General features: G+C 48.2%; 1 protein-coding gene across 2 annotated transcripts in view; it reads left to right on the plus strand.

The window, feature by feature from the left end:
- CCDC88A (coiled-coil domain containing 88A) overlaps positions 1-12,964 on the plus strand; it is a gene marked incomplete in the record, with an annotated part of 358,950 nt that overhangs the window by 175,186 nt on the left and 170,800 nt on the right. For both annotated transcript variants that reach the window (XM_034764306.1, XM_034764307.1), the window contains 1 exon segment: positions 9,275-9,356. In XM_034764306.1, coding sequence (XP_034620197.1) covers positions 9,275-9,356 — 82 coding nt within the window.

The following is a 12,964-nucleotide window of genomic DNA, read 5'->3' on the forward strand; positions in this document are numbered from 1 at the left end:
TATCTCTACTTTCTATCCTCCAGGTTGTATTCACTCCCTTTTTTCCAATCCTTTGTCAGTCAGGTTTTTGAAGGATCTGAATTGGATTCTATTCCCCCTTGGGGGATTTAAATCTGGTATTAGCAAAGCTAATAGATCCTCCCTGTTAGCAGCTACCTGTTCATGACTCCATATCTCGATGAAGGTAGTCTTTTGGTGGTAATCAGTTGGCCAGGAGAGTGGGTAAATTACATGATCTAGTGTCTGGACCTTCATATACAGTCTTCTGCAAGGACAAAGTAAACTTACCCCCCATCCAAAGTTTCTCACCAAAGTGATGTCTCACTTTCACATCAGTCAGGCAATATATTTACCAACATTCTTCCCGAAATCTCTTGCTCATAAGGATGAGGAAAGACTGTATACATTAGATGTTAAGAGAGCATTAGCGTTTTACTTGGTTAGGAATAAAGTGTTTAGATAATCTTCACAGTTATTCATGGTATTTGCAGCCAGGATGAAGGGACTTCAGGTCTCTTCTCAGAGAATTTCATTGTGGATCTCTTCTTTCGTACATTTGTGCTACAGCATGGCTAGTAACTCCTCCAAACAGGATACTAATGCATTCAACAAGATGTTACGCAACTCTTGGAGGCTTAATAGCCCAGGAACTTATTCTTGACATTTGTACAGCTGCAACTTGATTTCCAGTGCATATCTTTGCCTCACATTATGCCATCTCTCAGCAATCTAGAAATGATGCCAGATTTGGATGAGCAGTCCTTCAGTCATTCAGGCAGACTCCAATCCCACCTCCAGATCATATAGCTTGTGAGTTCACCTGAAGTGGAATGAACATGTGCAGTTATTCGGAAGAAACTGTTACTAACTTGTACCTGTTGTTGTTCGAGTGCTTGCTTATGTCGATTCCATGCTATGTTTGTGTGCACCTGTATGCACAGTTGCCGGAGATTTTTCCTTTAGTGGTATCCATAGGGCGAGCTCTAATGCCCCCGAAGTACCACACTCATGTGCCAGTATAAGGGGTGCCACCAGTCCCACATCCTCTCAGTTCCTTCTTACCGCTCATGATGGTTGCTAGATCGGTCTCTTGCTCTTGCAAGGCTTTCTTACCCTAGTGGTTCGGACTTTCTCAATTGTATATAGTTTTCTCTTGTTAGCTAGTTAAAATAGTTAGTGTTTTAGTGTAGGTAGTTGTCCCAGCCTTTGTGAGACTTCATTCCAGGGACTGGGCATGCCCCAGTCTCTGAGTTTCAAGCCGTGCTCCACCTCTGGCAAACCCATGCCAGTGAGCGATCTGCATTCAGCTTGTCTGAAATGTCTTGGGGAAGCTCACATGAAAGATAAGTACAGGATCTGTAGGGGCTTCAGGCCAAGGATTTAAAAAGACAGAGACATTGACTGAAGGCTCTACGCCAAGTACTTCAATTTCAGTGTGAAGTGCACCTCTGGCATCATGCACTGCCTGGCACCACTTGCCTTCTCCAGTGACTAGGAGGAGGCACAAGAAACATGAAAGAGTCTAATCATAGCCTAGTGGACATTTTGGCCACTGCTACCTCCTCTAGGAAGGCCCTTCCCAACAAAGCAGTGTTGGGTCCAGTTAAGACCTTTAGGCTGACCCTATCCTCCCTTGTCAAAAACAGTGAAGAAAAAGCACGTCGGGCGTCAGGGTTTGAGTACTTATATTCCCACTCACTTCCTGGATCCCTGATGGTGTCAGCTGCAAATGAGAGGGACAGGCAAGGCCAACCCAGTGCCATCATGAAAAATAAGGAGGCTAAACGACTGGACTTATTCGGGAGGAAAGTTTATTCAAGAGGCAGCCTCCAACTCTGCATATTAAACCAATAGGCCTTGTTGGGGAAATATGATTTTAATTTGTGGGACTCGGTGGCCCAATGTAAGACTCCCTGCCACAAGAGTCGAGGCAGGAGTTCTGGGCCATCCTGGAGGAGGGTAAAACTGGGTCCAGAGCCTCCCTCCAGGCAGCCCTAGATGTGGCTGATTCAGCAGCCAGACCAGTGGCGATAGTGGCAATGAAGTGTTGTTTGTGGTTGCAATTGTTGGGCCTCTCCCAAGAGGTTCAACAGTCTGTCCATGACCACCTCTTTGAGGGAAATGCATTGTTATCTGAACAGACAGACGCCAGGCTGCATGGCCTCAAGGATTTGAGGGCCACTTGGCACTCCCTGGGCCTGTATACATCCCTGGCTTCCAGGAAGCATTTCTGGCCGCAACCACCTCTTAGATTCTACTTCGGGTGCTTGCTCGTATTGATTCCATGTTTGGTGTGTGCATGCCATGTGCACTGTTGCTGGAGATTTTTCCCTTAGCGGTATCTGTAGGGGCCGGTCCTAGCCCCTTGTGGAGTCCCACACTTATGTGCTTGTATAAAGGGCGCCGCTGGCCTTGTGTCCTCTCAGTTCTTTCTTACTGCTCGTGATGGTTGCTGGAACGTCTCTTGCGATTGCAAGCGTCCTTGTTCTTTGTATATAGTTCAGTGTTAGTAGTTACCTATAGCACTGCCTGCCATGCCAGCAAGCGACCTGCATATGAGCTGCTTAAAGTGCCTTAGGGAAGCTCACATCAAGGACAGGTACAAGATCTGAAAGAGCTTCAGGTCACACACTTAAGGACAGGACATTTGTTTGAAGGCCCTGTTAATGGAAGCGGCACTTAGACCGGCCTTGGAACTGTGCCACTCCAATTTGGTGCCGAGCATATCGGCCTCAGTGCGGAGTGCTCCCCCGGCACTGTGCCCTTCCTGACACTGCTGTCCATCCCCTGTGCCAAGGAAGAGGCACAAAAAACAGCGTGCCAAAAAGGGCGCTCCCCAGTGCCACAGAGGGATAGGCGGGGGACGGTTGATGAGGTGAGAACCGCGCTGAGCCACTCGTCCTCTCCAGAGCCATGGTTGGAAACGGCAACACCACTAGGGCACTGAGCCCAGTCCGGGATCCACCACCGATTCCTGGGAGCGATCAGGGCATCCTCCATCTACAAGCCCCATCAACACCAGAGACTTTCCAGGCGGCAAGGCACTTAATGTCTCTTCCATTGATGCTTATGCCCCAAGAACCTTAGTGACTCCCTCGGAAGCATCGAAGATGGCCCCCTCCAGAGGGAAACCCTCCGTGGGCCCACCTTAGTGGTCTCCAACGTGACGCAAGTCTCCTGCTTCGCAACATTGATCTCCACCTTCGTGGCACCAATCACCAGCTTCCCAGTCACTGGCTTCACGGCACTGGCCTCCGACCCAGTGTTGTTCCCCAGCTCCCCATCACAGCTGATAGGGGGACATGGCAATGGCTCCACCATGATCTCCGATAGAGGAATCCTTGTTGGAGTCTGGGGACAAATCCATCCCTCCCCTGAGGAGGCACCGGCATCAGCATTACATGCTGGATTTTGATGCAGGACAATCTGTGGATGCTTGGCCACTGGAGCAGTGGCGAGTACACTGGCAATATTGGAACCCATAGGGCTTCCCTCCGATGCCGGGACCTTACTCCTCACTGTCATTCTTGGTGGTCTCCGAGAGGTGAACCCTGACCCCAATTTGGACTCCGATCCCAGTACCGAGACCCCAGCAGTCCCAGAGGAGGCAGCCTCGGCTTTGGAGGAGGAACCAGCCCTTCCTACGGTGGTGGCCTCTTCCTTATCATCCCCAGACGAGGCAGTCACGGGGCCTGCCAACCTATTGTCATTGGATGACTTCAGGGCTAACCAGGAACTCCTCAAGAGAGTCACCGCAAACTTGAAGCTAGAGGTAGAGGAGCTCAAGGAACCCGCGGACAGCCTGTTTGACATTTTGACTGCAGTGGCCTCCTGCAAGTGGCCCTACCAGTAAATGAAGGGGTGCTGAAACTGGTTAGGGCACTGTGGCAGACCCAATGTTCCCTGCCCACAACCTCGAAAAGGGCAGAGAAGAAATATTATGTCCTGGTCAAGGTGTTTGAATACATGTATTCTCACCCTCCACTGGGTCCCTGATGGTTTCGGCTGCAAATGAGCGGGATAGACAGGGACAAGCGAGTGTGACCCCTAAAAGTAAGGCTGCAGAGAGGCTCGATTTGTTTAGTAGAAAGGTGTATTCGACAGCTAGCCTACAACTTTGTTTCTCCAACCCGCAGGCATTGCAGGGGAGTTTAAAGACTCCCTGCCTCGGGAGTCAAGCCAGGAATTCTTGGCCATCCTGGAGGAAGGCAAATCAGTGGCCAGAGCCTCACTTCAGGCTGCCTTAGATTCGGCAGCCAGGGTCAATGGCATGGGCGGTGTCTTATGTGTCACAGTTTGTGGCTGCAGTCATCGGGTCTCTCACAAGGTGCAGCAGTCGGTCCAAGACCTCCCCTTTTTCTTGGAGCAGACGGACACTAAGCTGCATGGCCTGAAGGACTTTAGGGCCACTCCGCACTTTTTGGGCCTGTACACGGCTTTGGCCTCCAGAAGACACGCCGGCTGCAGCTGCCTCCCCGGTTCTCAGGTCATCCCAGACACAAGCCCTATAAGAAAAAAAGGGAGAGGATATAAGCACTGATAGCCCACTCAGTTGTCTTTGGTTCCCCAGTTGGGCTCAGGAAGATACCGTGGTCGCTCAAGGCAGGCCTTTTCAGAGTGTGCCCGAGAACGGCATATCAGACTTGACCCAGGATCCATGCCCTCTTTTGGTTTTGGACCACTTGTTTCCTTTCCGTACTGCATGGTAACAAATAACCTTGGACCATTCGGTGCTCAACACTGTGGCAGTTTTCATCCATCCTCCCCATCACACCTCCCAGTCCCATCCCTCTTCAGCGACCCTTCTCACAAGCAGCTCCTTGTCCAGGAGGTGGAAGCCCTCCTGCTTTGGGGGGGCCATAGAGGAAGTTCCTCGAGATCTGAGGAGGAAGGGGTTTTTACTCCCGATATTTCCTAATCCCAAAGACCAAAGGGGGCATCAGGCCCATCCTAGACCTGCGTCGACTCAATAAATATCTCAAAAAGTTGAAGGTCTGCATGGTCTCTCTGGCCTCCATCATTCCCACCCTGGATCCGGGAGACTGGTATGCCACCCTCAATTTAAAACATGCTTATTTCCACATCTCAATCTTCTGTGGGCACAGGAGATTCCTCCAGTTCATGGTGATACTGAGCCACTATCAATTCACTGCACTCCCCTTCGGTCTCTTGTCAACCCCAGTGGTTTTCACAAAGTACATGGCAGTGGTGGCAGTTTACCTGAGACGTCGAGGCGTGCAGATCTATCCATTTCTTTACAACTGGCTAGTCAAAGGCAGTTCACGAGCTCAGGTGCATTACAGCGTTAGCATAGTACAGGCCACCCATCGAGAGCTGGGTCTGCTTATGAACAAGCAGAAATTAACTCTGATCCCAGTTCAGAAAAGAGAGTTTATAGGAACGGCGCTCAACTCTACTCAGGCCAGAGCCTATTTGCCGGAGACCTGGTTCCAAGCCATCATAACTGTAAAGGGAAGGGTAACAGCTGTCCTGTGTACAGTACTATAAAATCCCTCCTGGCCAGAGACTCCAAAATCCTTTTACCTGTAAAGGGTTAAGAAGCTCGGGTAACCTGGCTGACACCTGACCCAAAGGACCAATAAGGGGACAAGATACTTTCAAATCTTGCGGGGGGGGGAAGGGCTTTTGTTTGTGCTCTTTGTTTGGGAGTTCGTTCGCTCTTGGAACTGAGAGGGATCAGACATCAATCCAGGTTCTCCCCATCTTTCTACACAAGTCTCTCATATTTCAAACTTGTAAGTAAAAAGCCAGGCAAGGCGTCTTAGTTTTACTTTGTTTTCTCAACTTGTAAATGTACCTTTTACTAGAGTGTTTATCTTTGTTTGCTATACTTTGAACCTGAGGCTAGAGGGAGGTCCTCTGAGCTCTTTAAGTTTGATTACCCTGTAAAGTTATTTTCCATACTGATTTTACAGAGATGATTTTTACCTTTTTCTTTAATTAAAAGCCTTCTTTTTAAGAACCTGATTGATTTTTCCTTGTTTTAGATCCAAGGGGGTTGGATCTGTATTCACCAGGAGTTGGTGGGAGGAAGGAGGGGAATGGTTAATTTCTCCTTGTTTTAAGATCCAAGGGGTTTGGATCTGTATTCACCAGGGAATTGGTGAAAGGTTTCTCAAGGCTACCCAGGGAAGGGAATTAGTTTTTGAGAATGGTGGGAGCGGACCAGAACTAAGCTGGTAGTTAAGCTTAGAAGTCTTCATGCAGGCCCCCACACTTGTACCCTAAAGTTCAAAGTGGGGATACAGCCTTGACACAAGCGATGTCAGAAGTCATTGCCCACATCAAGGCCATCTGTTCACGACCGCGTGGGTCTGCCTCAAGCTGCTGGGCCACATGGCAGCATGTACTTATGTGGTGCAGTATGCATGGCTGCATCTCGGGCCTCTGTAGATGTGGCTGGCATCAGTTTACTCCCCCAGCAGACACCACTTGGACTTGGTTCTCACAATTCCATCGAATGTTCTGGCATCACTGACTTGCTGGACAGAACCGCGGATGGTGATGAACGAAGTCCCCTTCACTGCCCGATTCCTGTTGGTGACATTGGTCTCAGACGCTTCAGACCTCAGGTGGGGAGCCCACCTCGGCAGTCTCTGTACTCAGGGCCTCTGGTCCCAGGAGGATCTTTCCCTTCACATAAATGTCAGGGTGATATGCTTGGCCTGCTAGGTGTTCCTTCCCTACCTATCAGGCAGAGTGATACAGATCTTGACAAACAGTATGGCCAAGATGTTCTACATCAACAAACAAAGATGAGCTCGCTCTTCAGCCCTGTGTCAGGAGGCTCTTTGATTGTGAGACTTCTGTGTGGAACACGCCGTTCACCTCAAGGTGTCACACCTCCCGGGGACACGGAATGCACTGGTGGATCTCCTCAGCAGGTCCTTCTCCTCTCACTATGAGTGGTCCCTGCACCCGTTGGTTGTCAACTCCATCTTCCAGAGATGGGGGACTCCCCTGGTGGAGCTGTTCCCTTCCAGACAGAACAGGAGATGCCTGCAATTTTTCTCCATGTGCGGTCTCAGTCAGGGCTCCCTGTCTGATGCCTTCCTGCTCTTGTGGGCTGGGGGACTGCTATACGCCTTCCTACCCAACACCCTTGGTCCACAGGGTCCTCTTAAAGATCACAAAAAGGACAAGGCGAGGGTTATCTTGATTGGTTCGGCACGCTTCTGGACTTTTTGGTAGCAGCCCCACTACAGCTCCCGCTACACCCGGACTTGATCTCGCAGAACCAAGGTTGGTTGCTTCACCCAAACCTTGCGTCCCCACATCTGATGGCTTGGATGCTGCATGGTTGAACCCTTGGGAACGGGCCTGCTCGGAGTGGGTCCAGCAAGTCTTACTGGGTAGGGGAAAACCCTCTACCAGGGAAACCTATTTTGCCAAGTGGAAGCACTTCACTTGTTGGACCTCTGATCGGCGTCTTTCCCCATATCAGTCGTCTAGTCCATCTTGGACTATTCACTACACCTGAATTATCTGACCCTATCGTCAATCCAGGTCCACCTGGTGGCCATCTCGGCCTTCCACCTTCTGGTCCAAGGTAAATCAGTCTTCTTGCATGAGATAACAGTCAGGTTCCTTAACGCCTTGGAAAGACTCTACCCTCAGTTTTGTATCCCAATTCCCCCATGGGACTTGAATCTGGTACTGTCAAGGCTCACAGGACCCCCACTTTGAGCTGTTGGCATCTTGTTTGCTGCTGCTCTTCTCATGGAAGGTGGCCTTCCTAGTGACAGTTACATTGGCCAGAAGGGTCTCCGAAATTAGAGCCTAAACTTCAGAACCCCCTTATACGGTGTTCTTCAAGGAGAAGGTCCTACTGTCTCTGGACCCCTCTCCCCCAGTCCTTCCTGCCAATGGTGGTGTCACAGTTCCATAACAACCAAGACATTTTTCTTCCTGTCTTGTTTCCGTAGCCTCACAGATCGGACGAGGAACGTCAGCTGCATACCTTAGATGTTAGGCGGGCACTAACCTTCTATATCGAACGGACTAAACCCTTCCGCAAGGCGACATGGCTCTTTATAGCGGTGGTGGACAGGATAAAAGATTTGCTGGTATCATCCCAGAGGATCTCAGCCTGGATAACCGCCAGCATCAGGATGTGCTACGAGCAGGCGAAAGTTCCGCCTCCGGCCATTGTTACAGCCCATTCTACAAGGGCCCAGGCTTTGTCAGCAGCATTCCTCGTGCAGATTCCAATCCAGGACATCTGCAGGGCCACGACATGGTCATGAATTCATATCTTCACGTCCCATTATGCCATCACCCAGCAGACCAGTGATGATGCCACTTTTGGGAGAACAGTGTTCCAGTCGACACGTCCATGAACTCTGAGTCCACCACCAGGGATACTGCTTGGAAGTCACCTAGCATGGAATCAATATGAGCAAGCATTTGAAGAAGAAAGAACTGTTACTAATGTTCTGTAATGGTTGTTCTTCAAAATGTGTTGCTCATGTCCATTCCATGACCTGTCCTCCTTCCCCTCTGTCAGAGTTACCAGCAAGAAGGAACTGAGAGGGTGCGGGGCCAGTGGCACCCCTTATACCGGCGCATAAGCGCAGGGTTCCAGGGGTGCTAGCACCGGCCCCTACAGATACTGCTAAGGGAATAATCTGCAGCAATGGTGCACATGGCACACACACACCTAACATGAAATGGACATTAGCAACACATTTTGAAGAACAACGGTTATGGAAGGTTAGTAACAGTGTTTTCTTTTGGAGGTGTTGCACATCTCCATTCCAAGACCCACCCTCCTTTTCCTTTATATTGGAGTCTGTCTGGTAAGAAGGAACTGTGGAGGATTGAGGGCATTTCTGCCCTTTATACCATCACACAGCAGTCCGAGGCAGCAGTGGGCACATGTAGTGCCCTGATGGGTGCCACTGATGGAAAAATCTCCAAGAGTGCACTGGGTACGCATACACCTGAGGTGGAATGGACATATGTAACACATCTCGAAGAACAGCCATTATGAAACAAGTTAGTAACACTTTATTCCTCAAAAATTGTGTTCTCTATAACATACATTAATTTGCTGTAGCTTTTGATTTGCAATGCATAACTCGCACTCCCATGAAATTATGGATTAAATAAAGAAAAGTTTGAGTAATATCAAGAAGTAGTTATTGTTGCCCAGCTACTGTCAGTAATTTAAATATTGGCAATTAAGACACTGATTCAGTGGTATAATGGTATAATACTATATTATTTTAATTACATTTTTTGTTTATTCAAGGGAGGAAAAAACTGAGCAGCTGCTGGATTGTAAACAAGAACTTGAACAGATGGAGGCTGAACTAAAGAGACTGCAGCAGGAGGTGTGTATCTTGGACATTTGTTATACAAAGTCAACATAACTTTAAGAATTTGACCATCCTCAATAACAGTATTATTTTCATTTTTCAGCTTATACAGCTGTTTGTGTTTTTGTTTTGTTGCATTAATATTGCACCTATATATATGAACTTTTATAACTTATTAATTGATTGATTTTATCCAATTTGTCTTAATTGCAAAAATGATCACTTATTATATATTAATGGGTCTTGTATGAATGGTCTGTGCAAAAGTCTCACATCTATGTTGTACCACCAGAATACCCCAGAAATATGAATGTACAGAGCGTATCTTGAAAAGCTCCAGTAACCTTCATTTTTAATTCTCTATTTTGTGTATGCCTGTTAATAGACAACGGGTGCAAAGGCATTTTTCAATTATTCTTCAGTACGCCTATATATAAAACCATATTTCAGGTCATTCATAGATATCATCGTAAATGGAAAAGCTTTGGTCCTCCTATTGTGATCAGTAGAGAGATTCTTCTTTGAGTAAATGCAGATATGTATTCCAAGTAGGTGTGTGCACGCCTCATGCGCTGGAGCCAGTCTTTTGCCTAGTACCCACAGAGGGGCAGTGCACATGCCTCATGGCTGTCGCCCCTCCCTGGCTGTATAAGGCGGTGCCACTCCGACCCTGTCATAACTATAAAGGGAAGGGTAACAGCCCTCCTGTGTACAGTACTATAAAATCCCTCCTGGCCAGAGACTCCAAAATCCTTTTACCTGTAAAGGGTTAAGAAACTCAGGTAACCTGACTGACACCTGACCCAAAGGACTAATAAGGGGACAAGATACTTTCAAATCTTGGTGGGGGGAAGGCTTTGGATTGTGCTCTTTGTTTTGGGGGTTGTTCGTTCTTGGGACTGAGAGGGACCAGACATCAATCCAGGTTCTCCAAATCTTTCTGAACGAGTCTCTCATATTTCCAACTTGTAAGTAAACAGCAAGGCAAGTTTTTATCTTTGTTTTCTCAACTTGTAAATGTACCTTTTTGCTAGAGTGTTTATCTCTGTTTGCTGTAACGTTGAACCTAAGGCTAGAGGGGATTCCTCTGGACTCTTTAAGTTCGATTACCCTGTAAAGTTATTTTCCATCCTGATTTTACAGAGATGATTTTTACCTTTTTCTTTAATTAAAAGCCTTCTTTTTAAGAACCTGATTGATTTTTCCTTGTTTTTAGATCCAAGGGGGTTGGATCTTGATCCACCAGGAGTTGGTGGGAGGTAGGAGGGGGAATGGTTAATTTCTCCTTGTTTTAAGATCCAAGGGGTTTGGATCTGTATTCACCAGGGAATTGGTGAAGAGTCTCTCAAGGCTACCCAGGGAAGGGAATTAGCACTTTGGGAGTGGTGGCAGCGGACCAGATCTAAGCTGGTAGTTAAGCTTAGAAGTTTTCATGCAGGCTCCCACATTTGTACCCTAAAGTTCAGAGTGGGGAAGCAGCCTTGACAGATCCCCTCAATTCATTGCTACAGCCCATCAGCTGGAGTTGGAGCTCTGTGTGGTTATTGCTTCACAACCTTGTGAACTTATATTTTCTAGTCTAGTTGTTGTGTATATAGTTGATCATTAGTAGTTAGTTAGTTTAGAGTTAGTATGGCGTTATTTTTAGTGGTAGTGCCCCCCCCCCGCCCGGTGATGCCCTCAGCAGGGTTCAAGCAGTGCCCTTCGTGTGGGGCGATGCCCAACACTGACCCCCACATGCAGTGCCTGCTTTGACTTGGTGAAGCCCACCTGAAGGAATGCTGCTCGATCTGTCATTTGTTCAAGAAGAGGACTCAGGTGGCGCGGGACCTTTGCCTGAAGCAGACCTGCTTGAGCAGCCCATGATTCCTGACCTGCTACAGAGCCCTTCCTCAGGTTCCGAGTCCTTCCTCAGGCCGCATATCACCCTTGGGCTTGGAGAGAGAGCGGCTTCCCTCAGTTCTGGGGCTGGGTCACCTCCAGAAAGGCACAGAAGTAATTCTATGTCGTCAGTACCAAGAAAGAGGTTGCATAAAAGCAACTGGGGATGTTCCGGGTTCTGAAGTGACTCTTCTGCCTCTCCTAAGAGCTCAGACCAGCTCAGTACCAACTCCGGCATGCGGGATGGTGTGGAGACTTTTGACCCTCCCTTGATACAGGGTAGGGAGAGCAGATCTACACCCTGTCGTCCCTTCAGCTGAGGGTTACAAATCGGCAAACCCTGCTGACCAAATATGACTTTCTTAATTGGTTAGTTATGGCTAAGTTTGAGAAGCAGTTGCCTGAGACCTCCCGGGATGAATTTCAGGAGTTTGTTGCTGAGGGCTCCTTAGTGGCAAAGATGGCCAGACAATCTGACCTCAATATGGCGGTCACTTTGGCCAGGGGGATGGCCTAAGCTATTACTATGAGAAGGGTTTCTTGGCTCTAGAACTCAGGGATTGCGCTGGATGTTCAGCAAACAATTGAGGACTTGCCGTTTTGATGGCCGAACCCTATTCTTGAACAAAACAGATTAAACCCATTCTGTGCTTCACCCCCTCCTAGTGAAATTTTTTTTCCTAATATCCAACCTAAACCTCCCCCACTGCAACTTGAGACCATTACTCCTTGTTCTATCGTCTGGTACCACTGAGAATAGTCTAGATCCATCCTCTTTGGAACCCCCTTTCAGGTAGTTGAAAGTAGCTTTCAAATCCCCCCTCATTCTTCTCTTCTGCAGACTAAATAATCCCAGTTCCCTCAGCCTCTCCTCATAAATCATGTGCTCCAGCCCCCTAATCATTTTTGTAGCCCTCCGCTGGACTCTTTCCAATTTTTCCACATCCTTCTTGTAGTATGGGGCCCAAAACTGGACACAGTATTCCAGATGAGGCCTCACTCATGCCGAATAGAGGGGAATGATCATGTCCCTCAATCTGCTGGAAATGCTCCTACTTCTACAGCCCAAAATGCCATTAGCCTTCTTGGTAACAAGGGTACACTATTGACTCATATCCAGCTTCTCGTCCACCGAAACCCCTAGGTCCTTTTCTGCAAAACTGCTGCCTAGCCATTTGGACCCTAGTCTGTACCAGTGCATGGGATTCTTTCTTCCTAAATGCAGGACTCTGCACTTGTCCTTGTTGAACCTCATCAGATTTCTTTTGGCCCAATCCTCTAATCTGTCTAGGACCCTCTGTATCCTATCCCTACCCTCCAGCGTATCTCCCACTCCTCCCAGTTTAGTGTCATCTGCAAACTTGCTGAGGGTGTAATCCACGCCATCCTCCAGGTCATTAATGAAGATATTGAACAAAACCGGCCCCAGGACCGACCCTTGGGGCACTCCGCTTGATACCAGCTGCCAACTAGACATGGAGCCATTGATCACTACCCATTGAGCCTGACGATCTAGCCAGCTTTCTATCCACTTATAGTCCATTCATCCAGCCCATACTTTTTTAATTTGCTGGCAAGAATACTATGGGAGACCGTATCAAAAGCTTTGCTAAAGTCAAGGAATAACACATCCACTGCTTTCCCCTCATCCACAGAGCCAGCACTTTTCTAGGACCTTTCCCCAGAATACCTTTTGAGGAGCTGCTGCCCCTCAACTGCTGCTCTCAAGCAGCTATTTTGCA

The sequence above is a fragment of the Trachemys scripta genome, chromosome 3 (genome assembly GCF_013100865.1).
Source record: "Trachemys scripta elegans isolate TJP31775 chromosome 3, CAS_Tse_1.0, whole genome shotgun sequence".
Classification (NCBI taxonomy): domain Eukaryota; kingdom Metazoa; phylum Chordata; order Testudines; family Emydidae; genus Trachemys; species Trachemys scripta.